General features: G+C 63.5%; 1 protein-coding gene across 5 annotated transcripts; it reads right to left on the reverse strand.

Annotated features, from left to right (window-relative positions):
• Positions 1-410: 410 nt before the first annotated feature.
• On the reverse strand, positions 411-21,776 carry LOC134547578 (cullin-9-like). 5 transcript variants are annotated; one of them, XR_010079528.1, is made up of 43 exons: positions 21,580-21,719; positions 21,406-21,467; positions 19,806-20,387; positions 18,916-19,064; positions 18,082-18,597; positions 17,591-17,726; positions 16,403-16,593; positions 15,561-15,924; positions 15,033-15,234; positions 14,432-14,642; positions 14,153-14,346; positions 13,825-14,045; positions 13,479-13,710; positions 12,988-13,093; positions 12,479-12,706; positions 12,268-12,358; positions 12,025-12,196; positions 11,067-11,172; positions 10,808-10,903; positions 10,563-10,738; positions 9,925-10,058; positions 9,673-9,852; positions 9,328-9,443; positions 8,885-9,067; positions 8,443-8,600; positions 8,111-8,321; positions 7,852-8,020; positions 7,603-7,748; positions 7,320-7,437; positions 6,628-6,824; positions 6,289-6,548; positions 5,849-6,212; positions 5,420-5,560; positions 4,728-4,892; positions 4,464-4,627; positions 4,249-4,342; positions 3,974-4,048; positions 3,007-3,117; positions 2,481-2,598; positions 2,000-2,133; positions 1,719-1,810; positions 1,111-1,361; positions 411-937 (listed from the first exon to the last, which is right to left on the reverse strand). XR_010079528.1 is itself a non-coding variant. In XM_063391699.1 (42 exons), the coding sequence occupies exons 3-42, from the start codon at positions 20,371-20,373 to the stop codon at positions 1,169-1,171; spliced, it is 7,482 nt and encodes a 2,493-aa protein (XP_063247769.1). In that variant the 5' UTR covers positions 20,374-20,387; positions 21,406-21,467; positions 21,580-21,719; the 3' UTR covers positions 411-1,168. The 5 variants fall into 5 exon arrangements, 4 of the variants coding, with proteins under 4 accessions (XP_063247769.1, XP_063247770.1, XP_063247771.1 ...); XM_063391699.1 differs by having other exon boundaries at positions 411-1,361; XM_063391700.1 differs by having other exon boundaries at positions 411-1,361; positions 21,406-21,776.
• Positions 21,777-21,867: the final 91 nt, after the last annotated feature.

Consider the following 21,867-nt stretch of genomic DNA (forward strand, 5'->3'; position numbering starts at 1 on the left):
ACATCCCTTCCAGATGATATCCAAGGCCTAAGAGCCCTGTATCCCCAAAACAATCCCAAATCTCCCCTCAAGCCCTGACAGCAGTCCCACGTCTTCTGCTGTGCACCAGATGTTCCCACTCCCATCAGCATCAGGCATCCTGCCTTCTCCCTGTTCCCAGAAATGCCAGCCCCACCACTCCCTACGGCCCTTCCCATTGCTCCCCATCCCTCCCCATGCCCTCTCAGCGTTCCTTGAAGGAAGGCAAAGCCACCTTGCAGGGCAGGCTGTTTGCTCTGGGTGAGGATTCCAAACCCACAGTAACTTCACAAATAACCTCAGAGAGAAGCACATCCAGGTCACATCCTCACTCGAGGGTATCCTGCTCTCCCTCCACTCCCCTTTCCCACAGACAACAAGAAGGCCTGTACTAGAAGAAAACTGTTTATTTTTTTAAACAGAACTTTTTTCAACCCTTGTTCCTCAGGGTTGTCTTTTTCTTTTTTTTTTTTTGCAAAGATACAGTAGTATCTGAACAATCTCTGCATATATATTATATATATAAAATAAATGTGTGCATATACTTACAAACTGAAACAATCCTCCAAACTTGTGCCACTCATAGCAGCCCTTGCTGCTTCAGAAAAGAAAAGAAAACTCCAACAAAGGGCAGAAATGCAGCCCCTCTAAACCAGAGGAACCGAACCACATCCATCAGGGGCTGGAGAGAATCCCAGCAGCTCCTGTTGGGGGGCTTTAACTGGAGTGTAAATGCAACTTTTTACAGCATTTCTAGACACTGGCCACTGCTAGACAGTGCTGTGCTGGGACACGTGCCACCCTCCTGTGCCCAGCCCCTGGGGACAGCACAGCAGGGACAAGGAGCAGCCTCTAACAGGGTCCTGTCTCTGCAGGTGGGCTGTGACCTTCTAACTCAATCCAACACCTACAAGCAGCACTGGAGATGAGGGAAAAAGGCAAGATATCTTTCTGAGAGGTGGCCACAGGAACACAGACCAGCTGCCCAGAGCATGCTCCTGCATATTCAAGAATCACTGAGCAAGAAACCTCCAGGGGAAATGTTTTCTTCCACCTGAGAGCTCCTCCCTACCTTTGAAGAAAAACACTCACACAATCTGGTTGAGACAAAGTAGAGGCAGGGGTCCAAGGTGGCAGAACACTTCCAGTATTAGCCATGAAAGCTATCATCATCATCAAAGTAAGAGTCACCATCTGACTCGTTATCCATCATAAAGTTGTCTTCATCAAGGTCATCATCGTCATCGTAGACGTCCTGCCACTGTGGGTCGTACTCCTCATCCTCATCCTCCTTCCCACCTTCGTCTGTGTTGGGGGAGTCACACAGGAGGATGCGTTTCTGCCTGTTGAGGAGAGCACAGGAGCAGAGCCTCTGCTGTGAGCATCAGCTGCCACCCAGCCCCTCAAGCCCCTACTGTCACTGTGTCAGCATCCCCAGCCAAATCCAGGGAGAGCAACTTCCAGAACTGAGTCTGCCAGGGCTGGAGCTTTCTTTATCATAGCTGCATACAAGGAGAGGTTTTGCTGGTTTCCCTACACCGCTGTGTCACTTAAATTGCCACCTCAAACCCCAAGACAGGATCCACGTAAGCAGTGTCTGCCATTCACTCTTTTGTATGGCAGTGAGCACAGGAGGAAACTCTGCTCAGCTCCTTTTTGTCTGCACTGACCTTCCCCTGTTTCCCACTAGGAAAACTCACCCTGCACACGCCAGGGCTGAAGCAGGCACATTGGAGAGTTTCAGCTTTCTCTGAGCAGCATCTCCTGAGGTCTGGAGCCCGACGTGGAAATCCTGTTGGCAGGAAAGAACAGCCCAAGGGACAGAAACAGGATGTGATTCGGGGTGTACTTTGTGCTGCAACCCCTACCCTGCACACACACAACCCTGGGTCCGTCCCCTCAGCTGATGAAGCCCTTTAGCTTGCCCACAATCAAACCAGAGCAGAGCACGACAAGCCAGGAGCAGGCACGTGGGCCTCACCTGCGTGGAGTGCCAGAGAATGGCGAAGAGCCGCTCCCTGATCTGCCGCAGCAGCTCCAAACCCGCTCGGAAGTGCTCTGCCTTCAGCAGCCCAAGGGCAGTGGCCAGGTCCTGGTACTGCAGCAGGGTTTCCTCTGCAATCCAAGGCCAACACTCACGCCCTGCTCTCCAGCAGAGACCAGTCCTTGGCTCTGACTGGAGCCAGCCGTGGCTGCTGGGATCTCCTGTGCACACGCGTCCCTTGTTCAGAATAGAGCACGCTGCTCTTTCCTGCATCATTCCCCACCAGCAGCCAAACTGGACTTCCTCAGAAATGGCACCAAGAAGGCCAAAATGCACTGGGGGAAGCGAGGCCAGCTGGGTGCTGGCATATTTGCTATGGCCCCACTGCAGAGCTGCTGCTCTTGGACTGCAGCTGGAAATGCCAGTCACAACTTGCTTGTTGCTAGTCACAACACAACAAAGAGGCTGCAGGACTCACCCAGGAGGATCTGCAGAGCATTGGTGAGCAGCTCCAGGCTCTCAGTCTGCTGCTCCACAATATCCATGCTCTCAGTGTCCTGGTTATAGTAGCTGTACACACAGGAGTAGGCCAGCACCTGGAAAAGTACAGAGCATGTTGTTAAGCACCTCCTTCAGCTTCAGAGTGGGCAAGAAGGGAGCAGCATCAAACCCTTCCAGACCTCTTTATCACCAGTGGCCATAGCCCAGGGACCCACTATGGCAAGGGACAGCAGTGCCAGGCTGTCTAGAGCTACTGGCAGAATTGGAAATGAATGTGCAATTATTCATACTGAAGTCTAAAACAACTGATTGTTCCCCCCTGCAAACCATCACAAGAACACAGGCTGTAAATGCATAACAAGTGTGGCTGAGCAGTGGGCAGAGTCACACCCATCAGCACACAGGAGTGGGAAATGTTGGTGTCTCTTCACTTTAAGAAAGGCACTAAATATACCAACAGAATTAAGTCTAAGCCTCAGCAAGATTTTATTATCCAGCCTTACCTTCCGTGCCTGTTCTAGCACTTTGCAGGCATCAAGAACAAAAGTCAAGTTCCTAACTTTTGGCATCTCTCTGATGGAAGAAATGCTGTTCCTCAGACTTATGGCAAATTCCTGCAATAACCAAAGGAGGAGGGGGGAAAGGTCAATGTCACTGTCAAGCTTCACAAGACTGGAAAAACAGCACCTTCCACACAAATAATTGCTAAGCATTCTGAAGTGCCACCCCAGAAGATGCAGGCAGCAGCAGAGCATTTAATGCATCCAACTGTGACATTTCCACTGCGCCATCACTTCAGCCTTTTAGAGCACCTCAGCTCTGAGCAGAGCTCAGCCTTCAGTCACCAGTGCTTCAGACTCCTGCGCCTCTCTGAGCCCCTGAATACCACAGGTCAGGTGCTCAGCTTCCACAACAGACTGGACAGAAGAAAGCAGCCAAGGACTAACCCCTAATGTCAGAGCCAGGGCATAACGATCATCCAGAGATCCCCAGCTGGATGGGGATGTTCAGCCTGGAGAAAAGGAGGTTCAGGGATGATCTTATCTCTACAACTCCCTGAAGGGTGGCTGTATCAGGTGGGGTTGGTGTCTTTCTCCAGACAGCACTGACAGAATGAGAGGACACAGCCTCCAGCTGTGCCAAGGGAATTTAGGTTGGATATTAGGAAGAAGTTTTTCACAGAAAGAGTGACAAAGTACTGGAATGGCCTGCCCGGGGAGGTGGTGGAGTCACCATCCCTGGATGTGTTTAAACAAAGACTGGATGTGGCACTCAGTGCTGTGGTTTAGTTGAGGTGTTAGGACTGGGTTGGGCTCGATGATCTTGTAGGTCTCTTCCAACCCAGTGATTCTGTGAATCCTGTGAATTCTGTGATTGAAGGCTGCCTCTAGGCAGAGAAGGCACTGACCCAGCCCTGCTCACCAGGGCTGGGCAGCAGTCAGAGCCTGCACAGGAGGGAGGAGCCCTTACCCTGGCGTGGTGATGGAAGGTGCATCTCTCGTTGTAGTCCTGGAAACGCTTCTCCTGCCAGGCTGCTTTACTCACCTGAAAGGAAAGGTACAGGAACCTGCAGCCATTTCCCTCAGGTACCAGCGCAGTATTACTGGCAGTATTATTTGCCAGTATCACTGCCAAATTCACTAGGTCTAGAGTAAAGGGCCCAAGTGGGGATCCTTAGCACCTCTGAGAGGCCCCAGGGCCTCTGAACACAAGCATGGAGCAAGGAGGTAGAGCAGAGCACTCACCATGGCAGAGCAGTTGTAGTAATCCTTGTGATTGGGCCTCCAGGGCTTGAGGCAGCGCCAGCAGAAGCCGTGGTTACACTTGGCACATGTCATACTGCAGAAGGACAGTGGAACCCCTCAGTGCTGCCAGCCCCTTGCAGAGAGCTCCTGACAGTGCTCCCCTACACCACAGCCAGGGCCCGTGGCAGCCAGCACAAACAGAATTGTGTACTCACTGCAGGCACCCCTCATTTTTCTCTATCTGAGCCTGGCAATTTGGGCAGTGCTTTGAAATGAGCTTGGCCAGGTGTTTGCTTTGGGCTTCACTTGTCATTCCCTCGTAGTATCCATCATCATCCACCCACCGAGACATGTGGCTGCAGCTGGCAGGATAATGGGCCTGAGAGAGAGAGAGAGAGAGAGAGTCAGCCAACCACACCAAGGGAGAAGGGGGTGTGCCAAACCTAAGGCGGTACAGCCTGAGATCCTCTCGGCCCCACCTCTGGGAAGCTGCAGTTGAAGCAGGATATCCAGGAGCACTTGGAGCAGGCTGCTCCATAACCGAGTCCATCCTTAAGGAGGATCTGATCACAGCCCTGAGGGTTGGTGCACCACGTCAGGTTGGAGCAACACTCAACGTAACGTCTGAGGAGGGCTTGTTCATACTGGAATGAGAAGCCAGGAAGGAGATTTAAGCCTGAGAAGCTGCATGGTTAGGCCTTGAAAGCAGGGTCTGGTGCTCAAAGCCAGAGACTGATGGAAGAGAAAGGACACAGGGGTCACTGATGCAGCAGTAAAATGAAATTAATCATATTTTCATTTGGCTATTATTATTATTTATTTTTGTATTATTTATTTATTATTATTTAATTGCTTCCAGCACACACAGACGATACTTGTCATGAGCTGCTACCATGGCTCTCATCTAGTCCTGATCTAATGATGTCCCTGAAATGTTGCCTGCTGGAGATTTATCTAGAGGAAATACCACTGTGCTCTTTCGTTGATGTTACACCTTCCTGAACAGCTGGTATGGACCATAATCAGAGACAACAGACAAAATCTGCCTGGCCACCATCACCACACTGCCAGTCTTGGTGACAGCAAGGGGAAAAGCAGCAACAAAACCATCTGACAGCGCTGACCAAACCACAGAGAGCTTGGGCAGGCAGCAGCCACGGCAGTGCCTCACCTTGGCTCTGACCTCCTGGGAGCACACGATGGAGTAGATGAAGGCGGTGGTGGGCTGCGCGCGGCACTCGGAGATGGGACACGTGCAGTTCACAACCAGGTTCTGCTCAATGCGAGTCGTCAGGTACTCCCTCCAGCAGGGCTGCAGGGGTCAAGAGGAGACTCAGAGCCCACCCTGCAAGCCCTCCCCACCCAGCAGAGGGTGCACAAAACCCCACAGACCACGGGTGAGCACCCCAGAGCACAAAAAAAAGTGGGAATGGACAAACCAGGGAGTGAAGGATCACAACGAAAAAGCCAGCTGAGAAAAGAGAATGTATAAGCTCTGAAAAATCCCCTGATAACGCCTGCAGCCAAAGAAGAGCTGCTCCAGGCAGACAGCAGCAATTCCCTGCCAAGCAGCAGGAACCAAAGGCCCCAGGACCCTCACCTCGCAACAGTAATGCATGCAGCAAAGCATTGGTGGCTTCTCAGTGGGACACAGCTGGTTCACACAGACCGGGCAGGGGGTTCCAGGGCTGGGAGGAGGCTGGACATCCTGCACCTGCAGTCCTGAGGAGATGAGCAGGGCCTCACGGTTCTCCACATAGGACTGAATCAGGAAATCCACGTTCCACCTACAGTGCATGAGGAGGTGCTGAGCAACATCATCCGATATGCTCAGAGTATCCTGGACCTGCTGTACTGTCTGGTTCATGAGCAGCTTGGCCTCCTCAGGACTGAGCGTGTGCCCCGTGGGCTCCTGCAGCATTGCCATGAGATATTCTTCTGCCCTGTCTGTGCCAGGGCTCTGCCTGACAGGGAGAAATGTGTCATGTTCACACAGGGTGCAGGTGCACACCCTGCACACCCGGTGATGTGCACCCCTACCAATGCAGGCTGTCTCTGCTGTCCTCCTCCAGAGATTCCTGGGCTGGCCTGCACTGGAATGTCATCTGTGCTTGACCTCCCAGAGGGGCTGTGGGCTCAGCACAGACGTACTCCAGCACCTGGGGCCGCCCCTCCTGGCGCCGCACGTAGCCCTGGTGCAGCAGGTGCAGGATGCAGGACAGCACGTCCACGCTGTGGCAGCAGAAGCTCAGGAACTGCACACCAGGCCCCAGCTCTCCCTTCTGGCAGGCGTCAATCACCTGCGGCAGCAAGGGAGCCCCGCTGCAGCGGCCGCAGCCCCCGTGCAGCCCCCGCGCAGCCCCCGCGCCGCCCCCGTACCCTGAACACCAGGCTGTCCACGTGCAGCTGCTTCTCGGCCTTGAGGATGCGGGCGATGAGGCAGCACAGCACGTTCCTCTTCCTCTCCAGGGCGCTCACCTCGGCCCTCTCCGTGCGCAGGTACCGCTGCCGGGGCAGCAGCCGCAGCCGGCGCCCGCAGCCCTGCGCCAGCGCTGCCCGGTTCAGCCGCAGGGCACCTGCAGCCAGCACCAGCCAGGCTCAGCCGGGCCTGCAGCTGGGCCTGCAGGAGCCCCGGGACACCCATGGGGCTGGGGGAGCTGAGCTGGGCCTGCAGGAGCCCCGGGACCCCCGTGGGGCTGGGGGAGCTGAGCTGGGCCTGCAGGAGCCCCAGGACCCCCGTGGGGCTGGGGGAGCTGAGCTGGGCCTGCAGGAGCCCTGGGACACCTGTGGGGCTGGGGGAGCCGAGCTGGGACTCCTGCGGCTGCCTGCACTGCTGCCACCCCGGCCCTGTGCCCATGGGTGGGCACAGCCCCACACACAGAGCCCGGCCCCACCCACCTACGCTGCCCCACGGCTGTGCAAGGCCCCAGCCCCACCCCACACAGCACCCCCAGCCCACGCTGCCCTCAGGCCCAGCCAGGCACACACCCCATGGCCCCCAGCACCCACACGTGCCCCAGCCCCTCTGCAGCCCCGCAGCCCCTGGGGGTTCAGGCCAGCCCCACACTCACCCCCAGCAGTGCAGCTCCCCTGCAGCACGCCCTGCCCGTGGGTCAGCGGTGTCAGCGCGTGGTGCAGCAGCTCAGCCGGCAGCCCCGTGGCCTGCAGCAGGGCCTCCACAGACACCTCCTGCAGCGCGGGGGCGAGGGCAGGGCTGGGGCTCGCTGGCCACAGGCCCGGCCCAGCCGTGGGCTCCGTGCCCCAAACGCCACTGGAGAGCCCAGCAAGGGGAGGGAAGGGAGGGCACGGCCCTGCCCAGCTCCGGCCCCGGCGCCTCCCCGGCCCCAGCCCTACCTGGGCGCTGTTGAAGCGCAGCAGGATGCACATCTGCAGCGTGGACACGTGCAGCACGCAGTCTCCAAACTGCAGCTCGGCGTGGCCCAGCCACGTCCACTGCAGCCGGCAGGGCTTGGTGCCCTCCCAGCCCGGCTGGCTCTGGCCTGCGGGGACAGGGGCGGTGCCAGGACGGGTCAGCCCTGCCGGGCCCCGCTCGTGGCCGAGCTGCCCTGGCGGCTCCGGGCACAGCCCGGCCCCAGCACTCACTCTGCCGGCAGAAGTCAGCAAACTCCTCCAGGGGGGAGCTCAGCGCCGCCGGGAAAATCCTCGCGGGGTTCTCCATGTAGCACAGCGGGGACACGGGCCAGCAGCGTGGGGACAGGGCCAGCACCGCCACCTCGGCCACCTCAGCCCCCTCTGGGGCCGTTCCCAGCACCTGGCATGGGGCACCAGGGCAGCTCCAGCTGGGCACTGGGATCCCCCCAGGAAAGCCGGCGGCTCTGCCTCCCTGCCACCCTCCCCTCACCTCCTCCGGGCCCGTGCCCGTCTCCAGCAGCCGCCGGTCCCGCTCCTGCAGCTGGAAGAGGCGGAACTGGCGCTGCAGCTCCTCCGACTCGGCCAGGTCGCTCAGTATCCCCTGGGGAAAGCGGCTGGGGAAGCAGAGCCCCAACTGCTCCACGACGCCTCCTTCCAGCCACGAGGGCCCCTGTGCCAGCAGCCGGTCCCCCAGGTAGAGCCTGCCGGGCCCCCGGCCTCGGTCAGCGCCGGCCCGGCCGAGGCAAGGGCGCTGCGGGAGCAGCGCTGCCACGGCAGGCCGGGCTGCACGGGCCCTGCTGCGGGGACACGCAGCAGCCTCACCTGTAGAAGTGCTCAAAGCTGTGGGCCAGCTCCAGGCCGCTGAAGACCACGAAGGGCTCCAGGAACCGCTGCAGCCGCTCCGGAGGCCCCGCGCTGCCCGCGGCCCCGCGCAGCTCCCGGATCTGCACGTCGAGGTAGCGTGCAAACTGCTCGCTCACCTGCAGGGACAGGGCCGGCTGCAGCAGGGCTCAGCAGGGCCCACGGGGCCGGGCTGGGGCCGCGTCCCTGGGGGAGCAGCCGGGGAGCTCCAGCGTTCCTGGGCAGGGGCCCGAGGCAGGAGCCGGCCAGGGCCAGGCCCACGCTGCCACGAGCACCACACACCCGAGCTGGGCACCTCCAAGGAGCCAGGGCAGGGCTCTGTGGGCCGGGGGAATGGGACAGCCCCACCCAGAGCCTCCCCAGAGCCGTGCCCAGGGCGGTGGGGCCACCTCCCTCGACTCACGTGCAGGGCGGCCAGGAAGGAGAGCTGCAACAGAGCCCCCGCAAAGCCCTGGCCCAGGGCCAGCACGAAGGCGGCCTGCTGGCCAAAGAGCTCCTCCGTGGCCCCGCGCAGGCGCTGGTACAGCCGGCAGTAGCGCTCCGCGAGGTCCGGCGCCTGCCCCGCCGCCTGCAGGAACCGCTGCACCTGTGGGAGCAGTGCTGGGGCTGAGGCAGAGCAGGAGAGCCCCTGGAGCAGCCCTGCCCTGCCCTGCCCGGGGCCCTGGGGCTCGGGGCTGCCACGCCGGGAGCACAGCTCAGGGCCGGGCAGGGGCTGTGGGGGCACCACGGGGACACAGCACAGCCCTGTGCCCTCCCCACGCTCCCAGGGCACTGCCAGACCCCACTCCCTGCTCCAACCACCCGGGGCAGGTCCCACACCCCTCCCAGGGGCCCTCCCAGCTCTACCTGCTGCTGCACCACGCCCCGCCAGCACTGCGAGATTCCCCACAGGCCGCTCGACTGCTCCACCGCCGCCTGTGCACTCCTGGCCAGCTCCTCCTTGTTCTTGCCCTCCTTCCCACCTGCCAAGGGTCAGGCTCAGGGGGCTCCACGGGCAGGCCCCGCACACCCACCCGCCCCAGCAGGGCTGAGGGGACGCCGGGCAGGCACAGCCGCTGCTGGGGCACGGCCACAAGCCCTCCCCGCTCTGTGCCCTGTGCTAGAGGGCACTGCCAGAGGAGCCCCACGGCCACAGCCCGGCCCCGCAGCAGCCCCGCCCAGCCCGGGGCAGGAGGCAGCCCCGGCTCTCACCGGCTGCTGCTCGGCTCTGCTCCGCCTCGGCGCCGCCGGGGTCCACGTGCACCAGGAGCCGGGTGAGGCGGCGCACGCTGGGCCCGAGGGCGGCCCCGCGGCCCGCGGCGCGGCCCGGCAGCTCCTCGCTCTCCAGGTACTCGCTCAGCAGCCACGCCAGGGCGCTGACGCCAGCGGGGCCTGCGGGGCGACCGCGCTCAGGGCTGCGCCTGCCCGGGCACGGCGCGGCCGCGGCCCCGGGGCGCGGGGTACCTGGGCTGGTGATGCTCTGCACCAGGGGTGTCACCAGGGCCTCCCAGAACGTCCTGCCCAGCGCCCGCGCTGCCTCGGCGTCGGGAAGGAAGCGGCTGGCGAAGGCCTGCTCGTGCTGCAGCGCCCCGTTCAGCCTGCAACAGCCCCCGGGCAGCGCACGGTGCCGGGGCTGCAGAGCTCCAGGGGAAAGCAGGGCACAGCTGCCCCCTGCTCTGCCCTGTGCCAGGACACCGGGGCTCACCGGCCCCACGAGCCCCCAGCAGCCAGGGAGGGCCCCTCACTGTCTCTGGGACCTGCCCCAGGGGCCCTCGGGGCCCTCACAGCCCCTGCCAAAGGGGACTGGGCAGTGCCTGTGGCCACGAGATCCTGCTGTGCCTGGCCGGCCTCTGTCAGGATGTGCCGGCCCTGGTGGGGGACCAGCATCCCCCTCTGGGGGCCTGGCCCAGCTCAAACCCAGGGGACCCCAGGGTGGCCCTGCCCATCCAGGAGCTGATGGGCAGCAAGAGCAAGGGCCCCTCCTGCCCACATGGCACAGCCGCTGCTCCTTTCCCAGCCCTGCAGCCCCTCACAGGCTGCCAGCCACGTCCCTGGGCCCCGGCACACCGGGGACACGGTGGCACAGCCAGGACACGGCTCACCTGCCAAAGAGCTGCAGCAGCTGGCCCCGGTCCCGGCGGATCTCCTGGCTCCAGGCGTGGGCGCGAGCGGCGCAGGACAGGAGCGTGCGCCGGCACAGCTGCTCCCTGAACAGGGGCCACAGGGTGGGCTTGGGCCCCAGCACCTCGATGCCACGCACGCGTGTGTCGATGCCGCCCTGCGGAGAGCAGCGCCCTCAGTCCCTGGCACGGCCCCCGCCGCCCCCAGCCCGGCCCTGCTCCCCTACCTGCTGGCACCGCTTCACCCGGATCTGCACCACGGGCCAGAAGCGGCTCATGTTCTCCAGCAGCACCACTCTGCTGTCCGAGGGCAGGATGCTCACCTGCGCCGAGACACGCAGCCCTCAGCACCACAGGCAGCTGCAAAAGGCTCCGCAGCGCAGCTCCTGCCAGTCCCACCTCCCCTCACACCTCCCAGGGCCTCAGCCCGGGCCACAGCTCCCCGGGCTCGGGCAGGAGCAGCCCCTCTCCCCCACGGGCACTCACCGCATTGAGCTCCGTCCTGATGGTGGCAGGGCTGTCCCCGCCCAGCACCACCACCCGGGATGGCATGTAGCTGGAGTCCTCGCTGGCCACCAGCATGCTCAGCTCCCTGCAGCACAGCACAGCAAGCACGGGGCTGCCCCACCGGGCCCAGCTCCCGGGACAGGACCCCGACAGCCCCAGCCCTGCTGGCCGTGTCCCTCTGTCCCTGGGATGGGGCACTGGTACAGCCGTGTCCCTGTGTCCCTGGGATGGGGCACTGGCACAGCCGTGTCCCTGTGTCCCTGGGATGGGGCACTGGCACAGCCGTGTCCCTCTGTCCCCAGCACAGGGCACTGGCACAGGCATGTCCCTCTGTCCCCTGCACAGACCCTGGCACAGCCGTGTCCCTCTGTCCCCAGCACGGGCCCTGGCACAGCCGTGTCCCTCTGTCCCTGGGACAGGGCACTGGTACAGCTGTGTCCCTCTGTCCCCGGGATGGGGCCCTGGCACAGCCGTGTCCCTCTGTCCCTGGGACAGGGCCCTGACAGCCCCAGCCCTGCCGGCCGTGTCCCTCTGTCCCCAGCACGGGCCCTGGCACAGCCATGTCCCTCTGTCCCCAGCACGGGCCCTGGCACAGCCATGTCCCTCTGTCCCCAGCACGGGCCCTGGCACAGCCATGTCCCTCTGTCCCCAGCACGGGCCCTGGCACAGCCGTGTCCCTCTGTCCCCAGCACGGGCCCTGGCACAGCCGTGTCCCTCTGTCCCCGGGATGGGGCACTGGCACAGCCGTGTCCCTCTGTCCCCAGCACAGGGCACTGGCACAGCCGTGTCCCTCTGTCCCCGGGATGGGGCCCTGGCACAGCCGTGTCCCTCTGTCCCCAGCACAAGGCCCTGGCACAGCCGTGTCCCTCTGTCCCCAGCACGGGCCCTGGCACAGCCCCCAGGCCCTCCCTGCACAGCCCCTGTGGCCCAGCCCCACCTGATCACCACCCCAGCCTGCAGGTGCACGGTGATGCAGTGGGAGCCGCTGCTGCCGTTGGACTCCCAGTAGGTCCTGGGGTTCCTGTCCGTGAGCCTGCCGGCCTGCTGGGGGTTGGACGAGACCTGCACCTTCTCCCAGCACTTGTCCTCCTTCACCTCCGTGCTGGAGCCTGTGGGCAGAGCACAGGGAGCCTCAGCCCCCGAGCCTGGGCTCAGCTCCCCCGCCTCTGCCTGCGCTCACCTCGGCACAGGTTGTGCAGGAAGACATCGAAGAAGGGGATGCAGATGGGCTGCTGCCTGCGGCGGTGCTCCTCGATCTGCCCCAGCACCAGCTGTGGGACGGGGCAGGCTCTCACCAGGGCCCAGCCCTGCTCCCCTCAGCCCTGCAGGGCTGTGCCAGGCAGGGAGCACAGGGACAGCCTGCTGCCCCCACACCCAGCTCCCCAGCCCACCTGGATGCAGCCGGCCAGGACGCTGCTGCTCAGCTCCTTGTAGAGCCCGGTGTACCTCTCACACTCTGCCAGCAGCTCGAGCAGGGCCGGCGCCGGCGGCGGGACCGTGCTGTGCTTTTCCAGGGCTCTGGACAGCGCCTCGTGGGCGCCCACGTGGCACATCACCACCACACAGTCCTTGCTGGCGCTGCCCAGGCGGTGCAGGAAGCCAACAACCTCCTGCAGCACCTGCTGAGACGCAGCCCTGAGCAGAGGGGGCGCTGCTGGCAGCTCCTCACCCCTGGCAGCGGAGCTTCGGCTCCATTCCTCCCATCCCAGCCCCACCAGAGCCTGGCCAGGCATAGCCAGACCGGGCAGGGCCACCAGGACACGGCCAGGGCCAGGACAGCCTCGGGCACGAGGCCGGGCTGCCACCGGCGGGGCCCTGCTTGCCCAGCGCCGGGCCCGGCCGGGGCACGGCCAGCACGGCCACCCCTGCCCGCCTGCCGGCCCTGCTGGGGCCCCCTCACCTCCCAGCTGCTGCTGTGGCTGCTCAGCAGGGACACGCAGGGCTCCACGCACTCGTGCCAAGGCAGCACATCCTCCTCGTAACTGTCCAGGAACTTGTTCAGGATCCTGGGTGACCGAGGGGCCTGCTCAGGCCGGGGCACAGGGACAGCAGTGCTGCAGGCAGCCCTGCTCCCCTGCCCCGCCTGGAAGGGACCTCTCAGGCACTGGGAACCAAGGCTCCCCTGGCACCTTGCACACCCCACCAGCACCCAGGCGCGTCCTCTCTGGCCCTGCGTGTCCCCCCCGGCAGCCAGGCACCGCTGCTGTGTGCCCACGTGGCCCCGTGCCCCAGGACACTGCCATCAGCCCCTGCCTGTGTGCTGGGCTCAGCCTGTCCCCAGTGAAGAACAGCCCCAGCAGGACCCACGGACACGCCTGGGGCTCCCCAGCAGCACCACCGGCACTCACTCCCCTGCTGAGGGGCCCAGAGCCCCCAGTGCCCTGCACCCACCTGAGGATGCTCAGGCTCGCAGCCCTCTCCGAGCCCAGCAGCTCCAGGCCCCGCAGCAGCAGCTGGAAGCAGCCGCGGTCCCGCAGCAGCTGCGCCCCCTGCCCAGAGGGGACAGGGCCTGGGCCGCAGAGCTGCCGCTCCAGGGCCACCAGCACCTCCTTGGACAGGCTGCCGTCGCCCAGGGCACCCAGCAGCTCCCGCACGCCCTCCGGGTCCAACGGGACCTCTCTGCCTGCCACGACAGGGACACCTGAGCCGGCCCGGCCCCGCCGCGGCGGCAGCGACCCTGGGGCGCTCTGCCCTGGGCCGGCAGCCCCGGCCCCGCGGGGCGGGCGGGCAGCGGTACCTGCTGCCGCCTCCGGGCCCGGGGGCAGCCCGTGCTCCGCCAGGCGATTGAGGGCGCTGAGGGCCAGCCCTGCCCGCGGGCAGCCGCCGCTCGGCCCGGCCCTCCAGCAGCTCTGCAGGACCGCCAGCAGATCGGCGCTCGCCAGCTGCTCCGCCAGGCCCCGGTGCCCGTCCACCAGCGCGTTCACCACCAGCAGCCCGTTCTGCACCGCCGATGAGCCCCTGCAGGGACACGGCCGTGCCACTCTCTGCCCGGCACTCGGCCTGCCCTGCGCCCACGAGCCCCTGCCCGCCCCGCCCGTCCTTCCCCTGCCCCGGCCCTGCCCTACCCTGGGACCCTCTGCACGGCGCTCAGGGCCGCAGGGATGCTGCTCAGCAGGCCGGCGCAGCCCTCGCCGGAGGCAGAGCCGATGCTGGCAAAGATCTCCCGCATCATCTGCGCGTCGCCGCGGCTCCAGGGCGAGCGCGTCCCGCCGGCGCCTCCCGCCTCGGCGTCCGCGGCTCCCAGCAGCACCTTCAGGGCCTGCGGGGCACGAGCAGCGCAGGGCAGCGGCCCCTCCAGCCCGCCCGGGCCGGCCCTGCCCAGCCCCGGCAGCCCGGGCACTCACCGCCAGCCCGGCCTGCTGCACCAGCGCCGAGCGGCCGTGCTGCCGCATGCGGGCCAGCGCGGCCCGCACGCCGCCCGCCGTGGCGAAGGGCACCCGCCACTCGCGGCGGGCCAGCAGCAGCACGGCCAGCAGCCGCAGCGTCACCGCCACCAGCGCCTTCTCTGCCGCCTCCGAGCTCAGCAGCTCCACGGCCACCTGCACCAGCTTCTCCCTGCGTGCCACGGCACCCTCAGGAGGAGCCCCCTGCCGCTGCCACCCCACAGCCTCGGGCCCTGCAGGGCCTCGGACCTTGGGCCCCCCTCAGAGCCTCAGGCCCCCTCAGAGCCTCGGGCCCCGCCACAGCCTCGGGCTCCGCCACAGCCTCGGGCCCTACCAGCACATCGGGCCTTGCCTGTGCTTTATGCCCCTCCAGCCGCCTCCCTCCTGCCCTCCCGCAGCCGGGACAGTCCCCCAGTGATCCTGCCTGGGACAAAGGGACACAAACCCCCCTCTCCCCTTGCACTCACCGCCCCTCGCACTCCCGCCGCCGCCTCCGCTCTTCCCGCTGGAGCTGCCCCCGCCCTGCCCTCAGGGCCCTCCCCAGGCCGCGCCCAGGACTCACCCGGCACCGCCGCTGCCCAGCCCGCCCTGGGCTGTGCCCACTTGCTGCTCCCACTGCGGCTCCTCCTCCAGCACCTTCAGGATGCGCCTGAGCCCAGCCAAGCGCAGCCCCAGCGCCGAGCTGCTGCTCTGGATCCCGTCCAGCAGAGCCGCAATCTCGGCCAGCGAGCCGCCCTCACTCGGGCCCTCGGAGCTGCCCAGCGCTGGTGGAGAGACAGAGGCGTCAGGGCGGCGGTGACACCTCCAGCAGCTCCCGGGGTGCCACACACAGCCAGCGCCCACAGAGCCAGCACCCACAGAGCCAGCGCCCACAGAGCCAGCCCCCACAGAGCCAGCGCCCACAGAGCCAGCACCCACAGAGCCAGCCCCTACAGAGCCAGCGCCCACAGAGCCAGCCCCCACAGAGCCAGCCCCCACAGAGCCAGCACCCACGGCCCCCGTGCCCTGCCCAGAGCCCTCCCCTGCCTGTGGGGGCAGAGGTGCCGCTGCCAGCACCGCGCCCGTGCCCCAGCGGGTGGCAGGACATTACCCTGGCCCTGCTCCTCCGACGCCTCCGGCAGGAGCAGCCCTTCCCTCTCCAGGAGCTCGCTGAAGAGCTGCGAGTCCGAGCGCACCGCCGCGCCGCGGGCCTGGGCCGGCCCCGGGGCCGCAGAGCGCTCTCCCTCCGCCGCCTCGGCCGCGGCGCCCTCGGGGCCGCTGCCGCCCTCCGAGGGCGCCGCCGCGCTCCCTGCGCCGCCCCGCTCCGGGCCCCGAGCGGGGAAGAGCCGGGCGTAGACGCGGGAGCCGCGCAGCTCCCGCAGAGAGCGGCCCTGGCACCGCTGCTCCAGCGCCTGCAGCACCTTCCGGGCCAGCTCCGCGGGCACCGACAGCTCCGGCAGCGCCTCCTCGTCCACCTCCCGCAGCCGATGGCGCCGGGTTAATCTCGGGCTCGCCACGCACCCCGCGGCCCCGGTGGCGGCCTCGGGCACCAGGAACACCAAGGCCACCCCGCCACAGGTGCCCAGGGCCGCTCCCCACTGCCACCCTGCTCTGGCTGTCCCCAGCCCGACTCCCGCCGGCCCACCCCTCCCAGCCGTGCTCAGCACCCTCCTGCAGCGGGCACAGTGACCCCACGGCCGTGCCACGCCTGCCAAACCTCGCTGGACTGTCACTCTTCCAGTCGGGGGACACTGCCTGTCCCCTCATCTCCACTCCCTGCTCTGCTGGCCAAGCTCTCCACGCTTTCCCCATACCCACTCACCCTCCCGTTGCTGCTGTCCCATCCCGGCTGTCCCTGCACAGCTCCAGCTGCCCTCTCCTCTGCCTCTGCTCCCTTCCCTGATGTTCCCTTTGCTCCTCCTTCCATTCCCCGGCTGCAGGCACGGCCCCCACCTGCTCTCCCCGGTGCTGCTGGATGAGAGAGGCGATCTCCTGCTGCTCCTGTGCCTGCAGCTTCCTCACAAAGAAGAGCAGCTCCCACCACTCGGCGCGGCTCAGCGCCTCCGCAGCCCCGGGCAGCGGCTGCCCCAGGTAGGGCAGGGAGTACAGCCCGCCCCGGGGCCTGCGCAGGAACGGCCGTGGAGCTGCAGGGGAGCAGAGCAAGGGAGGCACGGTCAGCTCTGCCAAACCCCAGCCCCTGGTGCACACCCCACATTGCAACTCATATTCTTTGTGGGAAAAGATGCCTGGAAAGAGTTACACACACAAGTGAAACAGAGCTCCTGCTTCCCCCAAAATCAGAACCACCATGAAAAGGAGAAATCTAACTGAGTTTAAGTCAGACACTGCAACTGACATGAAGTTAAGCCTTTAACTACAAGAGATAGAAGCCATTTAGAGAAACCATCTTATCAACTAGCAATATTTCCAAAGCGTGCAATTAGCTGCTGATCTTGTTAATATTCTCTCCTGCAACCAGGCAATCCAAACCAATCTACACAAAAGATATCCTAGAAGATCACAGCTGTGATAAAAGAGTTTCTTTGATAGGCTTCCCTGGCTAGAATCGTGTCAGATGCTGAACAAGAAAGGGCTATCTGCAGCCTGGATTCTGCCTTTTATTTTCTCCCAGTACAAGGGCAGTGTTAAATGATTCTAGGAAATGCTGCAGATTTCTTACTAAAACAGTTCTTTAATACTTTAACACCTTCTTAAAAGCTTAACAGTACAAAGTTAAACAAATTGTTGTTATGTTAATGCTTTTAAAAATCCTTATCATTTGCTTAAGGGGACTTGAGTGCCCCTAAACAGCTCCATCTCAGAGAAATTCTATATTCATGTTTTGGCAGTTTGGTCAGTTAATTCAAACAAAGTTTTAACAGTTGCAGTTTAAATCAAATTTTATGCTTTTTAAATCGTTACTTTTATTATACATCTTGACAGAAGTCTAGGGTTCAAAAATACTCCGTCCACTCACAAGCCATGCAATTCCTTACCTAGCTTTACGTGGTCACAAACTAACAGTGCCTTCTAACCCCAGCCTGCTCCTTGCTATGTGTTTGGCCACATAGAGGTCACCACTCCTCTCCCCCAGGATAACCAGAAAGAAGGAGGTGATCTACACACACATCACAGTCTCACCTGTGTCTACATTAAAGCTCTTTCTCACACTGTTTTCCTTTTCCTGAGCAGGATCCTCCCACTGGTCCCCAAAGTCAACGATCTCCAGTATGTGCCAGCGCATCCAGTGGGTCTGGCCCGTTGACTGCCACAAAACCTGAGGGTCAGACAAAGCCAGGCAATCAGGTTTGCTCACCTGGTCAATCCTCTTGCTGCATTTGTCCTCCCGTTTCCCAAATGCCTGGGGACAGGAAGCACTGCTCAAGCAGAACACCACACAGTTTGTGTACACATTGCAGCACGCACACTGCCCAGTTTTGAGGCATTCCATCTTTACTCACTTCTTGCCTTGGTTACACCTGGATCCTTATTTTTAAAAAAACACTAACATTGCTCGCAAGCACTACAGATCTCACTCAGAACAGCAGCAAAGGCACGAGAGCATCCTGTTAATTGGTCACCCTGCTCACTCCCCCTGCCATCCCAGCCACAGCGAGTCTCCCATGACCCACCTGCACCATGTGCATGCTGCTTGTGCTCTGCAGAAACTCGCCCTCCTCGCCAGCTCTGACGTCGCCGCAGTCTTCCAGCAAGCGCACCCGCATGCCACGCACCAGGTTTGCCTGCAGGTACTCCACGTAGTCACGGCTGTCTGCGAAGTCTGACGCAGTCAGGAAGGCACAGCCCTGCTTTTTCTGAGGACCAGGGTTGGAAGGCAACACAGGCTTCTGGACGGCAGGGCCAGCTGGGCCCTGGTGCTGGAAGATGGAGCACGCGGGGCGCGGCCGCGGCTCTGCCCCGTGCCGGTGGCTCCAGCCCATGGCGTGCACCAGCTCCGAGATGAGGTTTGCCATGGCCATGCTGAACTCAAACTCCTGCTGCACAGGGCTGCTCTCCTCAGGGACGGCGCTGGGCACGGCACTGCCCTGCTGCTCCTCTCCCTGCTCTGCGCCGCCGCTCAGCCTGTCCAGCAGAGAAGTCACGCGCAGGTAGCGCTTCACCAGCACCAGCAGCTGCTTCCCGGGGATCTGCAACCAGCACAGCTCTCACTCAGCCTGCACAGCACCTCCGGCCCAGCCCCTGAGCTCCTTCCCAGGCAGGCTCCCAGGAGAGCTCCACACCAGCAGCAGCAGCAGAGCCCTCTCAGCCCCCCTGCCCTCCCTGCTGGCACACCAGGCTCTCCGGGTGCCTCTCAGCAGCCTCAGCTCTCCCTAGAGCCAGCCCTGCTCACCTGCCTACCCCCAGCTCCCCTCCTGTCCCGCACGAGGGTGCCAGCCCTGGCCCCACTGCCACCCGTGTGCCCCTCCTGCCCCACAGCCCAGGGCGGGGGGCGGCTCCGGCCCCACCTGCGGGAGGTGAATCCCCTCGAAGGACAGGCGGTGCTCTGCAGGGGATGTGACCTCAGCAAACAGCTCCAGCAAGGTGCAGCGGCTCTCAAAGTCCATGTGCTGCTCAATGCCATCCTGCTGGATCAGGGACAGCAGCACACGGGCCCCTGCAACAGCAACAGCAACTCCTCAGGCCCCAGGGAGAGACCCTCACCCCACCCTCCCTGCCACAGACACAGCTGCAGGGAAGGAACAGCTTTGCTGCTCCGTGTCACCTCATCCACGTGCTGGCCCTTCCTCTGGAGTGGCAACATTTTGCTGCATGGTGTGTTTTTTCTTACCCCTAATGCTGCAAGATTCTCACAAAGTGGAACCCCAAATAACTGATTCCAGAACAGAGTCCCAGGGAAGAAGTCAAGTCCTAGCCTGAATCAGCCCCTCATCTGCCCCACTTCAGAGCTGCACAAACTCAGGCCATAGGAATGGAAAGCCAGAGCTCCTGTGGGGTACATCACAACCAGCAACCTTCCAGGGGCACCCAGGCCTCATCAGGCACTTCCAAGCCATGGCAGCACCTCTTAAATGAGGACTAGCCTCTATCCAGGGCCTGCGGAAAGGCTCCCTGCCAAGAACGGGCCAGAGACTTTCCAGCTGACAGCTTGGAGCAGAGACACCCCACACTCTGCCCATCTCCTTGGCCTAAATCCTCCTAACAGCTAACCAGCATCCCAGCTCGGAAACCTGGCAGGGGAAGGAGTTCCTAACTCCCCAGAGCAGTCCAGGGCAGGCTGCAAGGTCCGGGCCGATGGCTCCCCTTTTCCCAGACACGCTGCTCCCCGGGCCCCTCCCCGCTCCCCGGGCCCCTCCGTGCCCCGGCCCCTCCCGGTGCCCGGGCGGAGCAGCCGCACCTGCCCCGTGCGCGCCCAGCGCTCGCAGCATCTCGGCGGCGCCGCGGCGGATCCGCCTCTCCCGGTGGCGCAGCGAGGCCGTCAGCAGCTCCAGGGCTCCCGGCTCCGCGAAGGCGCCCGCCAGGGAGCCGATGCCGGCGTAGGCGCCCAGCACCCGCAGCGTGCTCAGCACGGAGCCCTCGGGCGGCCCGGCCTCGGCCAGCTGGCGCCGGGCCCGCCGCACCAGGCCCCGCACGTCGGCCTCCATCTCCAGGCGCCAGGCTCGGTCCGGCGGGACGCCCGCGCCGGGCGCCTCCCGCTGCCGTCCCGGCGCCCTCGGGGCGGGCAGCGCGGGGCAGGCGGCGCCGACCTCCTCCGCCGACATCCACAGCGAGATGCTCTCGGCCTCGCCCTCCGCGCAGGAGGCGCCTCCCGCCGCTCTCCGCTCCGGGCCGAGCACGCTCCAGCGCACCAGGAACTCCGGGCGGCCGCCGGGGCCCCGCCGCTGCCGGAGCAGCTCCTCGGGGCGGGCCCGCAGGCCGGGCCCCAGCTGCAGCAGCAGGGCGCCGCTGTGCTCCTCGTTCACCATGGCAGCGGCGCCGGCTGCGGACACACGCGGGAAGCAGGGTCAGGGTTTCATCTCTGAGCTGCATGTGCGAAAAGTGAGCCAGCACTGACAGTAGGAGCAGTCGAGGCACAGCTCCTGATGCTGAGATGCTAGACCCAGGATAAAGCTTTGAAGGAAAACCCACTTTGCAGAGGCTCACGTTCCCCTTCTAAGAAATGAAAACAGCTTTTCATAAACAAAACCAGTTCCAAACATTGCTGGCACACACAGAAGGAGGTTCTCCTCAAAAAAGAAACTAACACAAAACATGAAAGCAAAACAGGCCCTTTAATAAGACAGCAAATAATGCTGGGGGAGTCTGTTTGCATTCCTGCCACTGTCCACATGACCCTCACAAGCTGCTGCTCCTGCACTGCTGTCTTCCCTCCTGCTGTTCGCCATTTATCACTGTTCACACTGTGAGTTTACCGAGAGCTCACAGGACCCCTCACATCACCACGCCCTGAGGAAAACAAGGAGCAGCTTCTCACATCTCCTTCATACACATCAAATCAGGTTCACCACCTGAGATCCTCTCAGTATCTCCTGCTTGGAGGAAATTCCTCCTCCTTCCTCCTCTTCTCAGAGTTCTTTGCCTTTACAATGTTTTGTCAGTGGACAAATTCCACAGAACTAAAGGATTTCTGCTCTCTGTTCTGCATCTTGGCACTACAAAGCAGACACAGCGCTTCTCTGCTTTCGTCCCTGGAAACACTTGGAAATTTGCTGACCAAGCCCGAGTGCCAGCAATCAGCAAAGCAGCTGCAGACAAAAGCACGGACTGAGCTCAGAGAGGATTCCAGAGCAGGCTGACCGGGAGGAGCAGTGAAGCCCGACCCCAGAGAAACACTCAATCCGTGTTTAACCACAGGACACACTAAAGATACCACAGAAACACTCAATCCGTGTTTAACCACAGGACATACTGACCACCAAAGCCTGTGACAGGCACACTGGAAGCATTTTCCAGGTGCAGAGCGAGGCAGCCTGAGCTCCCCAGACATTCACACTTACCTTCAGCTGTGCTGCCCCCCGTGGAATTTGCAGCATGCCAGATGGGAACCTTCTTGCAGTCTCTGTAACAAACAGACCGAGCTGTTCTCCTGTGCACAGTAACAGCGTTTAGACGCCACACCGCAAGGCAAAGGATGTTCTCCTTAAATGAGCTTGCACGGTGCGCACACACACCGAGGGCAGCTCGCTCCTGGCGCCGCGGAACACACGGGCGAGCCGCGCCCCTACGCCCCCGGAGCCACGGCGAGCCGGGCGGGGCACGGCGGGCCCAGCCCGGTCCGCGGGGAGCCGTCTCACGGCGAGGCGGGAGCGCCGCTCCGACCGTGCCCGCGGCCCCGGAGCGCCCCGGCGCCGCCGGGAGAGGCCGGAAGCAGCGCGCCACTTCCGGGCCCGCTACGGGAGCCGGCGAGGGACACGGGAGCGGCGGGCGCTGCGCCTTCGCGCCCGCGCCCTGCAGCGTCC

This window comes from Prinia subflava, chromosome 2 (assembly GCF_021018805.1).
Source record: "Prinia subflava isolate CZ2003 ecotype Zambia chromosome 2, Cam_Psub_1.2, whole genome shotgun sequence".
NCBI classification, from domain to species: domain Eukaryota; kingdom Metazoa; phylum Chordata; class Aves; order Passeriformes; family Cisticolidae; genus Prinia; species Prinia subflava.

Excerpts from the sequence above, each read along its gene's own strand:
- LOC134547578 (XM_063391700.1), bottom strand. The coding sequence starts at position 20,373 with ATGGTGAACGAGGAGCACAGCGGCGCCCTGCTGCTGCAGCTGGGGCCC. Across the intron at positions 18,598-18,915 it reads AGGGGATTCACCTCCCGCAG|ATCCCCGGGAAGCAGCTGCT; the intron begins GTGGGGCCGGAG and ends TGCTGGTTGCAG. Across the intron at positions 14,046-14,152 it reads GCCGTGCAGAGGGTCCCAGG|GGGCTCATCGGCGGTGCAGA; the intron begins GTAGGGCAGGGC and ends GTGTCCCTGCAG.